The sequence below is a fragment of the Vitis riparia genome, chromosome 1, assembly GCF_004353265.1.
Source record: "Vitis riparia cultivar Riparia Gloire de Montpellier isolate 1030 chromosome 1, EGFV_Vit.rip_1.0, whole genome shotgun sequence".
Lineage (NCBI taxonomy): Eukaryota > Viridiplantae > Streptophyta > Magnoliopsida > Vitales > Vitaceae > Vitis > Vitis riparia.
Genome location: NC_048431.1, coordinates 5,980,691 through 6,002,676, shown reverse-complemented (window position 1 = coordinate 6,002,676; position 21,986 = coordinate 5,980,691). Strand labels below are relative to the sequence as shown.

The window sequence follows — 21,986 nt, the reverse complement described above, 5'->3', positions numbered from 1 at the left end:
TCTCTGCAAATCTCCGCATGGCTGAGCTGATTCTTCTCTGGCTGCTCCTTTCTTGCTGAAACAGGGTGATGTTAAAGTCCCCACCGAGACACCAGGGGTCCTCCCAAAGGCCTCGTATTGCCCCAAGTTCTTCCCACATACCCTCCCTTTCCACTTTGGTAAAGGGACCATACACTCCCGTAAAAACCCAAATAGCTCCATTTTCTATGGTCTTGAATCTACAAGACAAAGAAAACTGACCCTCCTCCCAATCCAAGATATCCAAAACCCGCTTGTCCCAACATATCAGAATGCCACCCACAGCCCCCTCCGCATTTAGAGCTCTCCAGTCTAAGAATCTCCCTGAACCCAAGCTTCTCACAATACCCTCCGTCATCACCTGAATCTTGGTTTCCTGAATACACATTAGATCCACCCTCTGTTTCCTTATATAATTCTTAATAATTTTCCTCTTAGAGCTGTCATTAGCTCCCCTCACATTCCAATTTATAATCTTCAGCTTCATTGAGAAACTATCAACTGATTCCCTTTGCCCTGAGAAGGTCCTTTCTGCTTAATCCCCCCCTCATAATTAACAGAACATTCCAGCCTCTTTAGCTCCCTTTCAAACTTGGACTTTTCCAACAGTTCTTTGCTGTGAATCTTCTCTCGCCTCTTTCTGATTTTAATCAGAAAATTCAATATCTCCTTTTCCAACCCCTCCGTAGAGAATCCCAAAAATTGACTAAATCTTGCTAGGCTACATTCCTCCCATAAATCCTCTTTGTCACTTTCGGTGCCTTGAGAACCAGAGACACCAGTATTCCCCTCCTTGCCCCTAATCTTGTCCCTGGTTTTGTTGTCCTCTCCCAACTTCCATGATTCAATTTCAGTCTCCACATTCCCCTCATAAACTGTTAACCAAGTTGTCATGTCCCCCTTAATTCCTCCACAACTCCCCCTGGACGATTGAAAGACTCCCCCTCCGGAGCCCGATCAGAATTAGAAAAGAGAAGAGAAGCACCCATAGCCTGTTGACCTTTAGAATAAAACGGGGCATACCTTTTAGCTTCCTCTTCCAACTCTCGATCAGTCTTTGATAAATCCTCATTCCTCTGTCCCCTTCTAGGCTCCCCTGGCATCCAGCTCGTCAAAGGGTCCTCTGAAATGGGTCCTTTTCTGGAACTAAAACAGCCCAGAAGACCATCCTTCTTTGATAGAACAGTTAGGCTCTTCCTTACCAGGCCTTCCACCTCACTTTCCTGATAGTAGCCCAAATCAGCAGCCCAATTACTTGGGCCTGCCTCTGCATCACCAGCCACCTTTAATTTGTTTTTTAACTTTTGGCCCAAAGGCCCATCTGTTTTGGACAGTCCACCCTCTTTCTGCACTTCATTAAGGCCCATACTTGGGTCACACACAAACGGCCCAGCCACTCCATCTGGGCAGACCCCATCTCCCATTACCGGACCATGGATCAGGGTCCTGGGCCCTAGACCCGGCCCATTCTCCTGCAAAGCACTCCCATCAGCTGGCAGAAGCAGTTCCTCGTTGCCCACAACTACCAATTCCTTCCCCACGCGCTTCCCCGCGCGTGAAAGCAACTCACCCCTGACCTCATTTCTTCTACTGTTGTCCGACGCAGAGGATAGCCTTCTCACCATCGGCCTAACCTCCCACCACAATGCCATAGTGTATACCTCTTCCTCTACCTCGATTTCTAACATGCTTGGTCTAAAATCTCCTCTGATTTTGACCAATATTCTGGCCCATTGAATCTCCCCCATCGACTTGGTGCGCTCGTCAATATCTACAAATCCCCCACACTCCTCTCCTATTTTCTTCAAAACCCCCGGGCTCCAAAGCGAAATTGGAAGACCGAAGATTTTAACCCAAGCTTCCTGTTCCATCTCCTCCTCGTCCCGACATCCCATCTTTGGATTCCATGGAACCAGCCCTAAATGGACTCCTCCCATCAGTCTGCTCCCCGAGGAGACCACTCGGTGAGCCTCACTTAGATCTTCAAACTCAAGCAGGGCCTTACCTCGTTCCAGCATGGCCAGCCCTAGCTTGCCTTTTAGGCCCCAAGACTTTGCCCAGAGACTTCCCAACCTCTCCAGATCGTCTTCTTCCCTTTTATTGGACCAACTCGCGACAAGACAATGCTCCAACTTCTGTAGATTGCCCGCAATCTCCCCCTTAGAGACCTTCATCCTGACTGCGTTTAAGCCATCCCGATTTGATCGCGTGACTGCTTCTACATATGATTTCGCCGGAGAAAATTTTCCGACAGTCCTTACCTCCTGCAAATCTGTCCTTCTACCCACTCTCTCTTCCATTTGGTGTACCATCTCCGCCATAGCCTTCCATCCGCTTTTATCTCTCCTTCCTCTCGGTAGAAAGATGCAATACCATTTTCGTTCCAGATCCGTAACCCCCAGCCTTAGGAAACCACCCGATCTGTTGAACCCCCGAACCAATGTAAACAGTTTGCCTCTATCTTTCCACTCCTTTACCCATCTCCCTTCTTTCTCGTCTCGTATACAATGATTTAAGCCCTCCTTAAAGAGCCCTAGGCTTTCCAGCCCTAATCGAACCCAAGACTCTACCCCCCGCTTCTTCTCCACGATGCGAATCTGGTTTTTCCCTTTCTTAATCTCCAGGGCAAGCTCGAAGGTCTTGGATTCCACCGTGAAGCTTCGCGTAAAGCTCAAGGGGATGTCTCTAAAGGCCTCACTAGTAGAGGCCCATAGAGAGGATGAAGTTTAAAACAAGTCCCAAATTGCATCCCCAATTCTCTAACATTCTAGAATCTCCTTACATTTCTTTCCCACTATATTGACCAAATCAAACTAAGGCTTGTAATACCTCATAGAGCCTTCCCTTTCGCATGATCCCTAAAGCCTTTGAAGGAAATGGTCATCATCTCGACCATTGTACCCGATGGTACCCAATTTATCATAGCAAGGTTGAATAGTCTATGCCATAAGCCTAAAGCTTTTGGGCAATAAAGGATAAAATGATAAATTGATTCACTACTCTCCTTGCACACGATGCACCACTTCAGATTAAGAGCTTTGAGAGGCCTCCGCTTCTAATATCATTGGTATTAACCCTTAAACTAGCCACAAGCCATGCAAAAAACTTTAATTTAGATAGGACTTTAGATTTCTAAGGAATAGAAATGGATGAATGTAAAAAAGCTCTGAAGAAAGACCTAATTGAGAACAAGCCTAAGGAGGTCAAAGACCGAACCCTTATTGGGTAGGAAGGTGATAGATACACATGGGCTATAGAAGACATCAATGGGGCATATTCCTAAATTTCTTGATCCATGAGATTTTAGTGTAAAATTCCAAGATGGGGTAAGGAAGGAGGGTACGGAAATGGTAGAAATAGATAAATCTCTTGTCCTTAGCACCTTAAGAAGTTTTGAGTATTGAATACGAAAGGGAATCACCATAGAAAGTATCTTCCCAAATGTTGATCTTTAAACCATCACTTGTAGAGAATCGAGTTAATTGACAATAATCAGATAAGATTGGGGCATTAACCTTCTAGGGATGGCGATGTGACCACTTGACAAAAGTATTGGCATCCCAAACATTAAAATGTGACCTCCATGGTTTTCTAGGAATTTAGTTGGGAGTTTATGAGAAACGAAGTGATGGGTTTCTATGCTAAGTTCTTTGAGCTAGGCTCTTTTAAAAGAAACATTAACTCCACTTTTATGGTGCTAGTCCTAAAAACAAGGGTGTAAGCCTTAAAAGACTTTAGACCAATAAGTTTGGTTTGAGGGGCTTTATAAGCTTCTAACAAAAGTTTTGGCTTATATAATGAGAAAGGTGGTTGGCAAGGTGGTTTCCGTTACTCAACGTGCTTTTATGGAGGGTAGACAAATCTTGGACTTGGTCCTCATAGAAAATGAAGTTATTGATTTAAGGCTAAAGAGTTTCAAAAGTGGGGGTCATTTGCAAGATAGATGTTGAGAAGGCATTTGACAATGTTAATTGAGATTTCATGTTGGTAGGTTTAGATAAAATGAGTTTTGGCTTTAAGTGAATTAAATGGTGCGTTACTATGACTTGCTTCTATATATTAGTTAATGAGACCTATCATGTTTTTTTCAAAGTTCTGGTGTGTCGACTAATCTGATTTAAGATACTTAGGAATTAACTATCTAATTATTGAAATTTGTTTGAAAACACTAGGTAATTCATTCCCTGATTTTTGGAATTATATGGTTGTATAATTCTCTAGTTTTTGAGTTGAATAGTTGTATATTTCCTATTTTATTTTTTGATAGAGGATTTCTAGGAATTAGTTAACTTTCTCCATGTAGTTTAGTTTCCTAATTTTGTAGGATTGTACTCTATAAATGTTGTATGATTTTGTCAGAAATCCAATGAATAAAATTATTATTTTTTTAACATGGTATCAAAGCCTCCCCGAGTTTTCTTATATTTTTTCCTTGGTGCTCTTTGTAACCTCCGATTTCTAATGGTCTTCATTGCCTCTATCCTCCACCTTAAGTAACCTTTATTGTTGTCGACAATGAAGATGTTGGGGCCATAAGGTTAAAAAACCCAGCTCCTCTTTGAGGCCTATTGGGAGAGTTTGAGGCATGCTTGGAGTTTGGATTTGGGGCAGGAGGTTTAAGACGTTTGGGCCAAGCCTAGGATATTTTAAGCTTTAAAAAAGGAGTGGCCTTATTGGGGCAGGGATGGAGATGTTAGGGGCACGTTAAGGCTTGTCCGTTTTGAAGAGGCTCATGTGATGGTGATTTAGGGTGACGATGAAGGTCCACTAAGAGGCATGAGAGGCGAGAGCAGTCCCAAGTGCTAGAGCCAAAGCTTTTTGGTGTTGAGGCCTTGGTTAAATCCCTTGTGGTGGTTCGGAGGCGTGAAGGGTGCAACGATTGCACTGTGGATGAGAGAGGAGGTTATCTCCCAACTTCGATGGTGGAATCTTGGGTAGTGATCACTAACAAAGTTCTGTTGGCAAAGGCAAATAGACATCCTAGGTCTTCCTTGCTCTCTCCCTCAAGACTTTTGACCCCTAGATACTAACCCTTAAAGATGATGCTACAAGATGGCACTTTGTTGGAATTGTCGGGGCCTTTAGTAAAGGTTTGGAGGTTAGGGATGAGGAGGTGGGTTCTCCTAGGGACTTTGGTTGGTGGGTGGGTGGGGGGGGGGGGGGAGGGGATTTGATAGCCTTCCTAGTAGCTTTGCCAAGCTCAGTAACTGTTTAGGAAATTGGAATTGAGAAAAGGGCATGGAGTTAAAGTGTTAGGGGGGGAGAGTAAACCCCTTGGCTTCATCCCGGTTTGAGAGGGAGATCCAAAAATTAGAGTGCTTGGTCAACTACAATGCCTCACCGTCTATTGCAAGGGGAAAGAGGAGGGAGGATAGGGTCTAATGGTTCGGGTTTGTAGCCAAACTTCTTCGTTTTTTATCCCGAAAGGAGTTTCTTTGTTGGGGTTGAGTGGGCAGTTTTTATTTTGTTTAGGTCTTCCTATTGGGGGCTTTCCCATCTTTTAGGGGGTAGGTCTTCCTATTAGGGGCTTTCTTGTCTTCTAAGGGGTTGGTTGTGGTTAGGGTGGTGGGTATTTGTTTTCCTTTTTTCTTCTTTTGCTTGCCTTTTGACCTTATCCGTATACTTCGTGTGTACTTTGTTGCTCCTTTTAATAAGTGCCTTTAATATATCTTGCGTATCTACCGATAAAAAATACATTTTTTCTTCTCAACAGCCTTTGTTATTGTTGATTTGTCTCTATTTGATTGTCTACTATGTTGAAAACCTTAGAAAATTGGATCTCAAACACTGCATTCCATAGCCAACCACCTACAAGTGAATATCAAAACTTTGAACCCTCGATTAGATTTAATGGCCGAAACTATTTGGTATGATCTCAACATATGCACTTGTTCTTGCAGGGAAAAAGCAAGTATAGTCACTTAATTGAACCAATGTCAAGTGAAGATGATCCCAAGTTTGATGCTTGGGATGAGGACTCAATGATCATGTCCTAGCTATGGAACATGAAATCAATGGAATGTGTATGTTCCTAACCACGAAAAATAAACTCTGGGAGGTAGTAAAATTTAACCTATTCAAAGTCCAAGATGATGCCTATATTTGCGAGATAAAGGCTAAGATTCACTCTGTAGTAAGGTTCTTTATCCGTAACTTAGTACTATAATATTATGAAAGGATTGTAGTTTGAATTAAACTATTATCAAAATCTTAAAACGAAGAATGGTGAGGATGTTGCTATGTTTCTTAAGTTTATTCAATGAGGGTGAATATTTGAATTTTTAGTTGGACTTAGTGTGGATTATGATCATAAGGGTTGAAGAAGGGAGATGAAGCGTAATGTTGGACTCTCTAACAAGTGAAGGGTTTGCCCTTATAGTTTCAGCCTCTTTAAGAAGGCCAATTCCTAGCAAAAATTATTGTAGATAACTTCTTGTGTGTTCATTGCAAGAAACTAAGGCATACAAAGGAGATGTGTTGGAACTTACATGGGAAACCACAATCCCTCAATAGGAATGGTGGTATCGAAACAAATAGCAGTTTCGACAATGAGAATGCCAAGCAAATATAACACTTTTGGAGGAGAAATTGAACCATGAGAATTTCAATAGCTTGGGGTTTGAAGGACTTAAAAAGGAAGAGATTGAAAGACTTAAAAGATTTTTCACCTCTCTAGATAAGCACAACACATCATGCGCCTTGGCCAAAGCAAGTAAGTACTACATGACTAGTTGTTTCAGTGCCTCAAAAGATTGTTGGTATGAAAATTTGGTTGTAAACTCAGGTGCTACCGATCATATGACCTACAACTCTCACCATATCTCATCTTACAACCCATGTCTTAGGAACCAAAAAATCAAAGTAGTTGATGGTACTTTAGCTCTTGTGGTTGGACAAGGGACCATTACCCTAAACTCTTTGTAAATCTTTTGTCAATTCCTCAAGTTGTCGAAGAACTAAATTGCAAGGTAACATTTTTCCCATCCCATTGTGTTTGTCAGGACCTAGATATGGGGAGGATGATTGGTCATGCTAGGGAACAAGAGGGGCTTTACCATCTTGTTGATGAGTGTGACAGTGGCAATGATCACATATGTTTTATCTCATCTTTCAAGTTTTTCATCAAATAAAGTCCAAATCCGGTTACATAATTTACGTTTAAGACATTTGTTTTTTCTTGTTAAAGACTATGTTTCCTTTATTATTTTGGAATTTACATGTTAATGACTTTCATTTTAACATTTGCCACTAGTCCAAACATCATGAAGTTCCTTTTCCTTTGATTAATAATAAATCATCTTGTCCCTTTATATTAGTTCATATCGATGTTTGGGGACCCTCTTAGATTCCAAATATCATTGGAGCATGTTGGTTTGTTTCTTGTATTGATGCATTTTTTTTGTGTTACTTAATTATACCTTTTGAAAAAAATAAAATGTGTTTGTTTTGTTTTCTCATCTTTTCACAAGATGATTGTACCCGATTTTATGTTTAGATAAAGAATATTAGATTTGACAATAGGAAAAATCGCTTTCTACTCTCTATCCTCTTAACAAGAGAGAGATGGGATAAAACATGAGTCATCGTGAACCAATACTCCACAACAAAATGGAGTCTCAGAAAGAAAACATTGTCGCCATCTTGAGGGAACTTGTGCCTTCTTATTTGGGAAAAGTGTGCCTAAATCATATTGGGGGATAGCGGTATCAATTACTGCTTAATCAATTGGTTACCTTCAAAAGTGTTGGGAAACAAAGCCTTAGTAAGCGTTCTCTTTGAATTCTTTCCTAATTTTTGTGACTTAAGTAGGATTCACCTAATGTGTTCGGACGTGTCTCCTTTATCCATATTCATGCTCAAAGTTGTGGTAAACTTGATCCTTGAGCTCTTAAATGTGTCTTCATTGGTCATTTACCAACAATGCAAATGTTATCACCTTAATTCTAAGAAAATTTTCATTTCTATTTATATTACTTTTGTTGAACACCGACCCTTTTTCATTGATCCTAATCTTGAGAGGGAATCTCATTAAATGAGGATGAGACCGACTTGAGCTTATCCAATCTACCAAATTCGTTTCTTTCATTCATACTTATCAAATCCATTGTTACAAGGCTAAGTCTTTTCTTAGCTCTGCAATTATACTCGGTAAGTTTGCTGATTTCACTAGTTTTTTGGGGTTGCCAGTGGTGTTTGAAAAGGAGATCATTGCTTTTTTGAGGAAAATGGAGTTAAGAAAAGGATGTGGGGTTAAGGTATCAAGGGGAAGTAGGAAATCTTCGTCTTCTCATTTAGAGAGTGAAATTTGAAAGGTTGAATGTTCGATGAATTACAATTACTCTCCTCTCTTAGTCAAGGGACAAGGGGGGGAAGGAGCAATTGGGGTTCAAATCTCTCACTTTGAGGTTGGGGTCTTCTTCCCTAGATTGGATGATGGTTTGCGGTTTCAGAAGGGTTCTTGGGCAGCTTCTTGTCCTTCTTAAGGTTTAACCAATATTCTAGGGGGTTGGGTTTGGTTGTTGTATGGGTGGTTTGTATTAACTTTGCCCTTTTTTCTCTTGATAGCCTTTAGGGTTTTTTTTTATACCATGTGTGTACTTGGTTGTGCCTTTTGCTAGCGCTCTTAAATATTATCCTATTTACCTATTAAAAAAAAGGCTAACTCTTTTGAACCTAAGGATGAGAATGAGAAAAAAGGTAGTAATATTATCGTGCCATTAGAAGTCTACTAAAGGAGAAGATTGTCTAATCCTGTTCCAATGCAAACCGAAGAATCCAAACTTGTGACCGGTAGTGAATCTAATCCTAGTCATTCTCCTTTGTAACAAGTATTTGAAGACTTAAATTTGCCAATAGCTATAGGTAAGGAGATGAGTTCTCTTTAAAAAAAGTATTAGTGGCCCTAGTTACTAATCCTAGTTAGTCTTTGCAACAATTTGATGTTAAGAATTCCTTCTTGCATGGTGACCTTGAAGAAGAGGTCTACATAGAATCACCTCTAGGGTTCAATGATAGATTCGAGGCTAACAAAATATGCAGATCGTGAAAGGTATGTATGACCTGAAACAATCTCCTAAACCTTGTTTTGGAAGATTTGGTAAAGCTATTGGAAACCAGAAGTTCCGAAAGAGGCCGAGAGGAGAAGGGAGGTGATCAACTGGGCATTTAAAGGTTGTCTATCCTCAATAAAGAACTTATAGGTAAATGGTGTTGAAGATTTGCCATAGAGAGGAATTCTTTTTGGAAGAAGGTAATTATAAGGAAACATGATGAGGAAGAGGGAGAATGACGCTCTAGAGTTGTTAGGGAAAGGTATGGAGTGGGAGTGTGGAAGGTAGTTAGAAGTGGGTGGGAGATTGAAAGGAGTGGGATTGGGTTTAAGGTGGGTGAAGGGTGAAATTTTGGAAGGATAAGTGGTATGGGGATTTGTCCCTTGGGGAGACTATTTTGCTTTGTTTTCAATAATCAACACCAAATATGCTTGGGTAGTGAAGGTTTGTGATTAGGAGGGGGAAAGAGGATGTTGGAAACCTCGACTCTCAAGTTCACTCCATGATTAGGAGTTAGAGGGGGTGGAGGCTTGTTTTAGGAAATTGAAATTGTAGTCTATTGATTGGAACATTGAGGATAAATTGGCATGGCAGATCTTTAAGTGTTCCCTTTTTTTTGTTAAATCACTTTATTCTTCTTTGTCTACTGGAAGAACAAAGACCTTCCTTTGCAAAATGTTTAGAATTCTTCGGCTTTGGTGAGAGTTTTTTTGCTTGGGAAGCCGCTTCGGGTGGGATAATAACATTATACCAACTTAAAAGGAGGGGGTGTATGAAGCCAATGTTATAAGTGGAAAGCAAAGGAAGAAACAATGGATCATTTCCTCCTTCATTACTTGAAAGCACTGATCTTGTGGTAGTTGATTTTCACTCTGTTTGGAATAGAGTGGATGATGCACTTCTTAGTAAAGAAGGCCTTCTTGAGTTGGCATGGATCTTTTGTAGGGAGTAAGAGGAAGAATGCTTAGAGAGTTTATTTTGGACTACATGGTAAGAGAGAAATAGGTGAACCTTTGAGAATACTGCAAAAGTAGATCAAACACTCAAAACAATCATTTATGTATAATTGTTTGGAATGGGTTAGAGCGTACATAGGAGTTGGTTCCTTGTCTATGTTCGACTTCATTGATGGATTGAGCTTAATGTAGTGGTTGAGGGTTGTTTTTTGTGTACCCCTCCACTTGTTATGGCCTTGTGGTGATTGTGTATACATTGTCCATACTTAAGTGCATTCTTTTGTTAGGCACTATTAATAAGAGTTATTCTGCCCTTAAAGATAGATTCTTTGCCAACCTCTAATCCTTTGGAAAGCCTTTCTATGACTGTATACCAGAAGGAAATAGTTCTTGGGTTCCCTTCTAGGGGGAGACTCAAGTGGGATATAGATCACTCTAATACCCAACCTATTTCCTTTCTCTCTTTGTGATCCCTAAGAAGGTGTGCGCAAGACTTGAAAAGATCCAAAGGGATTTCTTGTGGGGCGGTGGTGCCTTAGAGAATAAACCCCACTTGGTGAGTTGGAAGGCTATTTGTGCTACTAAAAAGGAAGGAGGCCTGGGCATTCGCAGTCTATCTACTTTTAACAAGGCCCTTCTTGGGAAGTGGTTGTGGAGATTAGCTAATGAGAATGAGTCCCTTTGGAAGCAAATTATCTCTAGTAAGTATGACCTTCAAGAGGGGGGATGGTGCTCCAAAGGAGTAAGAGACCGTTATGGGGTGGGGGTTTGGAAGGCTATCAAAAATGGTTGGGAGAACTTTCGTTCTCATTCCCGCTTCATCATAGGGGATGGCACTAGAGTGAAATTTTGGAAGGACTTGTGGTGTGAAAATCAAGCTCTGGAAGAAGCTTTCCCCATCTTGTTTAATCTTTCCGTCAACAAAGAAGGCTGAGTCGCTGAGGCTTGGGAGGAAGACGAAGTTGGGGGGAGCTGGGGACTTCGTTTTAATAGGCACCTTAATGATTGGGAGGTGGGAGAAGTAGAAAGCTTATTATGTAAGCTTCATCCTTTGACCATTAGAAGAGGTGTGGAGGACTTGTTCCGGTGGAAAGAGAACAAGAATGAGACCTTTTCTGTCAAGTCTTTTTATAGTTCACTTTCAAGGGACACCAAGCCCCCCTTCCCGGCTAGAACTATTTGGACGTCTTGGGTTTCAATTAGGGCTAGCTTCTTTGGGTGGGAGGCGGCTTGGAACAGGCTACTCACCACTGACCGCCTGAAGAGATTTGGTTGGAGCATTCCCAACAGATGTTTTTTGTGTAAACAAGAGGAGGAAACCACAGATCACCTTCTTCTGTTTTGCGAGAAAGCCAGAATGTTATGGCTTTTGATCTTCTCCCTTTTTAGGGTGCAATGGGTGATGCACTCCTCTGTGAAAAGAAACCTCCTGGGTTGGCATGGTTCTTTTGTGGGCAAGAAAAGGGAGAAAGCTTGGAGAGTTGCCCCCCTCTGCCTGATGTGGACCATTTGGAAAGAAAGAAATAGAAGGGCCTTCGATGATATTGAGAGGAACGATCAAGATATTAAATCCATTTTTTGTACACTTTTGTGAATTGGGTTAGGGTATACATAGAGGAACACAATTTGTCTTTGATAGATTTCGTTGACTGGCTAGCCACCAAGTAAGGGTCAGACTTGTTTGTTCATTTGTTTTTTGCTTCTTTGTATTTGGTATACTCCGTGTATACCCTTTCTCTAGCCTTTTGGCTCTTAATGAATTTTCTTTACCTATAAAAAAAAATACCGTATTATCTAATAAGGAAGCTAAAGCTTGAACTTGGTCTTGATTCATATTGATACCCAACAAAGTGCTTGTCCAAATTTATCTTGAGCCCGAAGACCTCGCTTAACACCATCAGAATTAGTTTAAAGTTTTGCAAGTTGAGTAGCCTAGCTTGTGGAAAAAAAAAAAAAGATGGTGTCATTTGCAAATTGTGAGTTACCCTCACTCTAGGTCTACTTATTGAAAAGACTTCTAAGAACTCCCATTGTTGTGTTCTAAGCATCAATCTACTCAAGATATTAGTCACTAAATTGAAAAGCAAGGGCAAAAGTGTGCCGCACACTCATTAATTAACACAACAAAGTTAGTTGTCAATAAGCATCCATAAATCCAAGATCTCCATCTTGCTGCAAAACCTTTTCTCTCTAGTACATGATTTAAAATCCTATTTCACATGGTCGTAATCTTTTGACATCAATTTTAAAGGCCACCCTTTCTTCTCTTGAACATTTTTTCTCATCTACTACATCGGCTGCTAATATTGCATCTAGAATTTTTTTACATTGAATGTTCCCTGAGAAAAATGAATGGTCTCATGTAAAAGTCCTCTTAAGTGCTTAGACACTACTTTAACAATGATCTTGTAAAAGCCTGTCACCAAGCTAATGGTTTTGAAAGGCTTATCAAGGCCATTGTGATGGTGCAACATGATCAAATGGGTGGGAGGTGTGGGGATCACTATTCAAGAATTCAGTAGTTTTTTTTTTTTTTTGATAAGACAGAATTGAATTAAACCAGAGGCAAAACGCCACACTGCATACAGGGGGTATACAAGGCAGCTAAAGCCTCACAAACAAAAAATAAAGCTAAAAGAGCCTCATTGCCCCTCAAGTGGATGCTAACCACTCCAAAAAGCCTATAAGGGAGAGAGACTCCTCTCCAATATACAATCTAGCCTAGCTCCATAAATTACAAATAACAGAATTCTTGAGTTTCTGAATATCTAACACCTCCCCGGTAAAAGCTAATCTATTCCTCTCCTTCCAAACCATCCAAAAAAATACACAACGGGATGGATTTCCATATCTTTTTCCTTTTCTTCCCCACAAAAGGGCCCTTCTAGCAAGTTAAGACCTCCTTTCCAGTTTCTGAATAGACCTACTGAGCACCTAATGACCCAAGGACAATATCCCAGAGGACTCTGACCACTATACAGTGTATAAGAATGTGATCTACAGTTTCTTCTTCACACCCGCACAAAAAACAACAATTAGGGAACTGCCATCCTCTTTTCTGGAACCTGTCAAGAGTAAGCACCTTCCCCCACGTAGCCTCCCAAGCAAAGAAGGCCATTTTGGTTGAAACTCTATCCACCCAAATACAACTAGTCGGGAATGCGGTGTCATTGGGGTTGGCCAACAAGCTGTACGTTTCCTTAATCCTAAACTGTCCGTTTCTTCCTCCCTTCCAAAAAACCGAGTCTTCCTCCAAGGAAGGCCTATGACCCCTCAAACCATGGAGCAATTCCCCTACCATATCCAACTCCCAATCATTAAAATCCCAAAAAAATCTTAGGTTTCAGCCTCCTTGTCCAAAATTCTGGTCCCACATCTCCTCCACCGTAGCATTCCTTTGAACAGCCACTGCAAAGAGTTGAGGGAAGTTTTGGGACAGCGCTGTACCAGTGCACCAAACTTCAGTCCAGAATCTGATTTTGGTGCCCTTCCTAGCTATGAGCACCATATTATCCCAACACCATTCAGTTTCCTTCAAGATCTCCTTCCAAACCCTTACTCCGAACGCCCCATTAGCCTTCTTTGTCCTCCAACCAAGACCCTCTTGCCCATATTTCGCCATGATCACTTGTTTCCAAAGATTGTCTTTATCATAAGCAAACCTCTATATCCATTTACCAAGCAAGGCTTTGTTCAAGAGGGCTAGCTTCCTTAACCCTAACCCACCCTTATCCTTAGCCGCACAAACCACCTCCCAATTAACTAAATGAGCTTTCCTCTCCAAATTTCCCCCTCCCCAAAGAAAATCTCTTTGCACTTTTTCTAACCTTCTAGCAACAATCATGGGCAGCCGAAAAAGAGACATTTGATAGATTGGCATGCTAGCCAATGTGCTCCTTATGAGAGTGATTCTCCCACCTTTGGAAATATACTGCCGTTTCCAAAGCGCAAGTCTCCTCCTCACTCTCTCTTCCACCCCATCCCACACAGAATGAGCCGTGTTTGGAGCCCCTAAAGGTAGACCCAAATACTGAGAAGGCAAGGAGCCCACCTTGCATCCTAACTCCACTGCCAACTCATCAATCTCATCCACCTCACAAACTGGAATGATTTCACTTTTGGCCAAATTAATCCTTAGACCTGAAGCAGCTTCAAACCAGAATAAAATCCAGCTTAAATGAGTTAGGTGTTCTTTATTAGCCTTACAGAACACAACTGTATCATCAGCAAAGAATAAATGGGAGATGTTCAGTGGGCCTTCTACCTCCCCGGATACAACACCTTGAGAGAAATCCCCTAGCAACAACCCTCCTAATAAGAGCATCCAACACTTCCATCCCCAACACAAAGAGGTAAGGAGATAGGGGGTCTCCTTGGCAAAGCCCCTTAGCACTTAGGAAAAAGCCAGTTGGAACCCCATTAATCAGGACTGAAAATTTGGTTGAAGATAAACAGCTCCACATCCAACCCAACCACTTTGATCCAAATCCCATTTTTTGTAATGCCTTCAACAAAAACTGCTAGTCCATGCTATCATATGCTTTCTCAATGTCCAATTTGCAAATGAGCCATTTCTCTTTTCTTTTCTGCCACGAGTCTATCACCTCATTTGCAATTAAGGAAGCATCAAGAATCTGTCTTTCCAAAACAAAGGCATTCTGGGTTGGGAAAACCACTTTTCCTAACACTTTCTTGAGCCTATTAGCTAACACTTTAGCCAACAATTTATACAGCCCCTCCAATAGGCTAATGGGTCTAAAGTCCCTAAGGTCCTTAGTCCCACATTTCTTAGGAATCAGAACTAGGAATGTGTTATTAAGACTCTTGAGAAAAGAGCTTTGCTCATGGAACTCCTTAAACATTTCCAAGATCTCCTCTTTAACGAAATCCCAACAGCTTTGCCAAAAAGCCACAGTAAAGCCATCCGGCCTAGGGGCTTTGTCCCCATTCATCTCCATCAAAGCCGAATGAACCTTAGCCTCTGAAAAAGGAATCTCCAAATTCTCCGCTTCTTGTTGGCTGATTTGATTTAACTGTAGCCTCCCTATATCCGCCTTCCAACCCGAATCTTCAGAAAGCATCTGTTGGTAGGCATTAGCAACCCCTTCCCTCACTTCCTGCTCCTCTGAAAGCCACACCCCATTAATCTTAATTCTGTCCAGGGAGTTATTTCTACGATGGGCATTTGCCATACGATGGAAAAAGCCCGTATTTCTATCCCCTTCCCTTAGCCAGATCTCCCTTGAGAGTTGTCTCCAGTGGGTCTCTTCCAAAAACACCCACTTCTTATAGCTTTCCATTACTTCCTTTTTTAATTCTGTTTCCTCCACTGTCAGACTTCTCTCACTTTCCACTCGGTCCTAGAATTCCACTCGTTGCAGAGCTGAATTTTTATTGCACTCCAACCTCCCAAACACCTTTCTGTTCCAAACTTTTAATTTCTGTTTAATCCCCTTCATCTTTGCAGCCAATCTAAAGCTAGCACTACCTCTAACCATAATCCCCCTCCACCAACTTCGAATAAGATCTTTAAAGCCCTCAACCTTAAGCCACATGTTTTCGAACCTAAAGGGAGAGGGTCCTCTTCTTAGCCCTCCACCCTCTAGAAGGACAGGGAAGTGATTAGAGATAGGCCGAGGCAGTTTGCTTTGGAGAACACCACTGAATTGATCTAACCAGCTAGGAGACACAAGAAACCTGTCCAATATAGCCCAGGACTGATTGTTGAGCCCCCCATTCCAAGTAAACACTCCCCCTTGCAGTGGAAGATCCACCAGCCCTAAATCATCGATAATTTGAGCAAATCTCCTCATCGCTGAATTTGTTCTCCCTTGTCTGCTCCTTTCTCTTTGGAAGAGGGTGATATTAAAGTCACCCCCTAAGCACCAAGGCTCTTCCCAAATTCCTCTGATCGCCCCAATCTCTTCCCACAAGCATTCCCTTTCCTCTTTGGTGAACGGCCCATAGACTCCCGTAAACACCCAAACAACCCCATCTTCCACATTCCTGAATCTGCAAGATAAGGAGAATTGGCCCTCCTCCCAATCCAAAATTTCCAAAGACCTTTTGTCCCAACAAATCAAGATACCTTCCGCAACCCCATCCGCATCCAATGCCCTCCAATCTAAGAATCTCCCCGAGCCTAAGCTTCTCACCACACCCTTCGACATTGGTTGAATTTTTGTCTCCTGAATACACAGTAAATCAACCTTTTGGTTCCTTATGAAAGTCTTGATAATTTTTCTTTTGGAGCTATCATTTGCTCCCCTCACATTCCAACTTAACAACTTTAGTTTCATTGGGCTACTGCAATCTGACTCCCTTTGCCCAGTGAAGGGCCTTTCTTCTTATTCCCCCCCTCATAATTGATTGAGCACTCCAACCTCTTTAACTCCTTTTCGAATTTTGACTTCTCCACCAGCTCTTTGCTATGAATCCTCTCCCGTCTCTTTCTAATTTTGATCAAGAAACCCAAAATTTCCTTTTCCAAACCCTCTGTCGAAAAACCTAGAAAGTGGCTGAACTTTGCCAGGCTACTTTCCTCCCATCTATTCTCCTTCTCGTTTCTAAAATCTTGAGGCTCGGACATAGCTGACTCCCACTCCGCACCCCTAACCTTGTTATTGACGCTATTAAATTCTACCAAGTCCCAGCAGCCATTGCCATCTTCTTCGGGCCCATCTTCAGCTGTCAATCGCATATGATTCTCAATCTGAATTTCCTCCCCTAAAGCCCCAGAATGATCGTAATACTCCCCCTCCGGAGCCCGATCAAAAGAAAAAGAAGTAAGATGAGAAGACCCATAGACCCTTTTTCCCTTCGTATTTAGAACGGACCCATACCTCAAGGCTTCCTCGACAAGAACCCTGTCTGTCACTGAGTGAGTAAATTTCGATTGTTGCTTCCTCAGATTCTTTGTCTCCCAGGAAACGAGAGGCTCTACCTCTGAGAAGCACTCTCTTCTGGTTATTTTGCAGTCCAGAAGACAGGCCTTCTCCTGAGGGCCTCTGTCTAGGGCCTGGGACGTGGACTTAACTGGGCTGACCCCATCCAGATCAGCAAGCCCAACAGGCGTTGAACAGTCCACATCTGCAGCCCACCACTTGGTCGACGGCCCAGCAGTGTTTGCCACAACTCCTTTTAGCTTTAGGCCCTTTGAAGGACATTGCATGAAAAGCCCACCAGCCCTCTTCAATTCTTTTGAGCCCATGATTGGGCCTGATGATGGAGGCCCAAACACCAACGCCTCAAAGGAGGCCCGGGTCGCTGATCCTTGGGCCTAGTTTGCGGGCACCTCTCGGCCCAACCCACTCTCCTGTGCACCCATCCCATCAACTAGCAGCAACAGCGCCTTGAGCCGCGTTTTTCCCAACTCTTCCTCCACGCGCGAACTAGCGTGTGAGGAGTCATCACCCTTAACCTTACCACTTTTTCGTTCGGTCGTTTCACGACTGTCCACCATGGCTTTCCTCAAAGACGGTCTGAGCTCCCACTAGAGAGCAAGGGAGTAAACGTCCTCCTCAACTCCAATCTCCAGCACACTCGGCAAGAATTCTCCGTTCGTCTTTACTAAGATTCGAGCCCATTGAAGCTCCTCCTCCAACTTCTCCGTCTGAGGGTCGATTGCAATGAAACCACCACACTCTTCTCCCACTCTTCTCAAAATGGTTGGGTCTCACAACTAAATTGGGAGCCCAACAATTTTAACCCAGGCTTCATTTCTTATCTCCTCTTCCCGACAGCCGGTCCTAGGACTCTAGTGCTCCAGTCCCAAATGGAGCCCTCCCATCGAACGCTTCCCTGAAGAGAGAACACGTTTGGCTTCATCCAAAAATTCAAACTCCAACAAAACCCTCTCCAATCTTGCCAACCTTAGTTTTCCTTTCAACCCTTAAGAATTTGCCAATAATCTCCCCAGGTTCTCCAAATCCTCTCCTCTAACTGACCTAGGGTTCCAACTCCCAACAATACAATGTTCCAATTTCTGCAGGTTTCTGTGGATTTCCTCCCTTTGTACCTCCACTCTGATTGAGTTTCTATCACTACCTCTCGGTCTCTTCACCACTTCCGCATACGATCTCTCCAACGTAGGTTTCCCCAAATCCCTTTCTTCCTGCTTGTTTTCTTTTCTGCCGATAGGTCCTCCCATTAGTTGTAGTTTTTCTGCCATAGAAACCCATCCCCCTTTTTCTCCTCTGCCTTTCAGAATGAAAATACTGTACCGCTTCCTCTCCGAATCGACAACCCCTAACTGGAGGAAGTACCTCGCTTTATTCGCACCTCGCAATAGGGAATAAGACCTCCCATTTTCCTTCCATCCCCTTTCCCATTTTCTTTCTTTCTCGTCCTTAATGCAATGATTTAGACCCTCCAAGAAGATCCCTAAGCTCTCCGGACCCAAGACGAGACCCCTCTCTTTCTCTCCACGATGAAGACTTGGGGTTTTCCTTTTCTCTTTTCTAAAGCGAGCTCAAACACCTTGGACTTCACTACGAAGCTGCTCCCCTTTCTTCTTCTTCGAACCACCACACTATCTTCACCCTCCTCACCATCGCGCTCTCGCTCACTCTCTCCCATCTGTTTACACTTCAAGAATTCAGTAGTTAACAATGCCTTTCCATGTCTGATTTGGTTAGGCTCATATAGACAAATTCATCTCAGTTTACTGCCCATATACAGAGATTCATCTTTAATTTACTGCTTATGTGCACAATATTCATCTTAATTTTCTACCATTTCAAGCCTTAAATTCAGAATCATCTTGTAGTTTAGGAGATCAATTGTATGAATGTTTACTGAAGAAGTTACAAGATGGGATCCTTGTGAAACAGTAAGTTAAAACATTTTCAAAAACTTCAATGGAGTTTAATGCTAGCTGTAAAAATGGGACATGTGGTTCTACTGTTGAAAAACACAAAATTTTCTCAACTAGTGGATTTTCAAGTTGATACTTATCAACATACAGTTGGGCTCATTTTAGTGCTGATATAACTGCTTGGTTGCATTTTTTCATTGGAGCTGGGATCATCTTGAGACTTTCCTCCAAAAAAAAAAAAAGGTTTTATCTCACTAGATTTCATGTAGGTGCTTTCTAAAGTATAGATCATGTTTCAGTTTTTTGTTCTGCGGTTGTGGTTATGCAATTATTTTTTAAAATTTTGATCAATTGCAAATATGCGCATGTTGTATGACATTCTTTGAAGTTATCCATGCACAAGCTTTGTAATTGTGATGTTTAATTTTATTTGGGATGTCTGGTTCCAGCTCATGCCTGTTCTTTTTGTTATTTTTATTCATTTTTTATTTATCTTTATGTTGTTTTGCACTAAATGTATGTGTTCCTACAGCTTGAGTATGATGTTCTGGAATATGTCGTGATTGAGCGCCTGGCACAAGGTGGTCGTGACAAACTAAAGGATGACGGACTTAATTTGTCGGACTGGCTTCAATCTTTGGCTTCATTCTGGGGTCACTTGTATGTATCTGTTTTTTTGCAAGACCTTGTGTTGTTGCATATTATTTGTCATATCCACCTCGACATGTTAATATTGGAAATTATTCGTTATCCTGCATTTGTCTATATGCGTATGTGCTATTTCCTTGTTTGTTGTTTTCATTCTTGTACTACTTAGAAAACTTATTTAAAATTTTATACGCATATTATGAGTTCTCAATCATGGGCTCCTAAGCTTTATTGTCCTTCTGTGTAGGTTTATATTTGCACTAATTCCTTTGAGGCATCTATTACAATGTTCCTCATTTTTCCCCTTTGTTGTCTCATAATATTTACATAAGTAATCGTTCATGTATATTCAAAGTACTGATGTGTCTTGGAGTTACTATGCACATTTTATCCATGGTCTGTAGAACTAGAAGTATGTTTCTTAGGTGCTTTATTCCAGTTTCCAGGTTGCAGATTAGCCTCACCATAAGCAGGATGACTGGAACTGAGATGTTGTGGAGATTGCAGATTTTGGAGATTTCCTGGTTGGGAAGGACAGATTACGCTCAGTGTCTTCTCTTGGCTTGCCATTTGGGCCAGGCTGCGGTTAGATATCTATATGTTATCCATTGACAATTTTGATAGGAGATTGTTAGAAAAGGCAATGTCTATCAAAGAAAGGAGGGGGAAGTGATTTTCATCAGAATTATTCTTTTACTGATGGTGAAAAAGCACCTTTAGAATGTTTAAATGATATCACTTGTTTAGTGGAAGATCATTTCTATATGAAAAATGGAAGGTTTTCTGTGGCCATTTACATGACTCTAAATGGTAGGTGGCAGTACAGAGATGGATAGCTTATGAGTGTGGTGTGCACATCTGTCAAAACCATGGAAGGAACAAGTTGGACTTTATCTAGTGACCTGTTTGTACTGAAGGTGGTTGTGGAGAGGCATGCATGTATTTATGATTTTATAATGGGTGTGAAATTGGTAGTGGGAAACAGTGGTACAGTGAAATTTTCTGACAACTTATGCTTTGGAGTAAGACTGCCTTTGGCGAAAATATTGCAGTTGGACTGTGGACTACATGACTGGATGCTCATTTTCTGCTGGAAACTAAATGACTAGGAATTGAAGATTTACTTTTTCCATGCAGAGCTTAGGTTTTGGTGGGTGGATGGCAATGGAAGGTGGTTGTTCCCAAGTAGTAGAGGATTTTTGTTGGTACTCTTTTCTTTCTTCTTGGTGCTCCTCTCTGTTAGTAATTGCTCATCCTGGAAGATTCCAGGAAAAATATTTTGGTGTGATCGACTCTTGTTGGTAAAATTTTTAGCATCCATCAAGCTGAAGAGAAGTGATTGTCCTGTGATGAGATGTGCACTATTAAATCAGAAGAGGTGGATGGTGCTGTTCTTAGTTTGATTCTAGCTTCTTTAAGCTGATGTTGGTTGTTTCATATATCCTGCCTTATTCATGATTGTGCAATCCATTCATGGCTGTTGTCAACCTGCCTTTTGGTGAAAGGAGGTGCTGTAGGATGCTTCTTCGTTTGCCTTATTTTGTGTGGTATAGAAAGTGAGAATGATGACTTTTTGAATCAAAATTTCTGTGGAGCCAACACTCAGAAGATAGAGAGCTGCATTGTTTTCTTGACGTTGATCTGCCAAAGTTCCCGAGGGTATCAGGACTACTCAGTGTACATTAACTCTTGTTTTTGTTTTTGGTTGAAACTTAAATAGTTTTGCTTTACTTCATTTCACAATGACCATCACACCTCATGCACATATTTGGTCCAATTGCTTTTGACATAAGTAATAAAACTTACTCTTTGTAAACATAAAGAGATTGTTGAAGTTAATGCTTAGCTTGTCTTGAAGTAGCATGTCCATGTCACATTTCATTTAACATGTCATTATGATATTTTATAATTTTAAGGATTATTATGGAGTTTGTCCAGGTCTTGTTTACTTTTTCCCTGATATTTCTTTCTTGATGCCTTTGTTGCATTGTTTTCAGATGAGTATTAAGGTTTACACCTTGAGGGTTATGGTGATGCTGGAAAGGTTGAGAGTTACATGTTGGAATTAATGAAATTGTCCTGTGACAAACTTGGGCTTTTAGTCACTTTAGGTGTTAAGGCCTGTCTCATGTCTGAATTGTACACCTTGAAGCTTAACCAAATATAAATGACCCTGTCTCAAATTAGGACTTTAGGTGTTAAGTCCTATCAAAAATATTTTCTACTTTTTTATTATTTCTTAAATTTGCTGAAATGAATGTTTTATTTGTTTCTATTTGATACATTTAGGTTTTTTAGTGACTTCAGACTTTATTTAGATTTATAAATTTCATGAGTCAACATATGGTCTATTTGGAGCCTGGGTCCACAACACTCTTCTTCACTTTACAGCTGTTTTTATGAGCAAAATTGGGATTAATCAAAGGATTAACCTGAGCTTCATCATTAGGCTTTGCGATGATAACATTGATTGGTAGTTATGCTGATAATTTTTTATGC

At 41.3% G+C, this 21,986-nt stretch overlaps 1 protein-coding gene across 1 annotated transcript in view; it reads left to right on the top strand.

Annotated features, from left to right (window-relative positions):
• LOC117911491 (THO complex subunit 2) overlaps positions 1 to 21,986 on the top strand; it is a 70,980-nt gene that overhangs the window by 25,227 nt on the left and 23,767 nt on the right. The window contains exon 19 of the mRNA XM_034825894.1: positions 19,372 to 19,499. Coding sequence (XP_034681785.1) covers positions 19,372 to 19,499 — 128 coding nt within the window. The remainder of the gene's footprint in view (positions 1 to 19,371; positions 19,500 to 21,986) is intronic.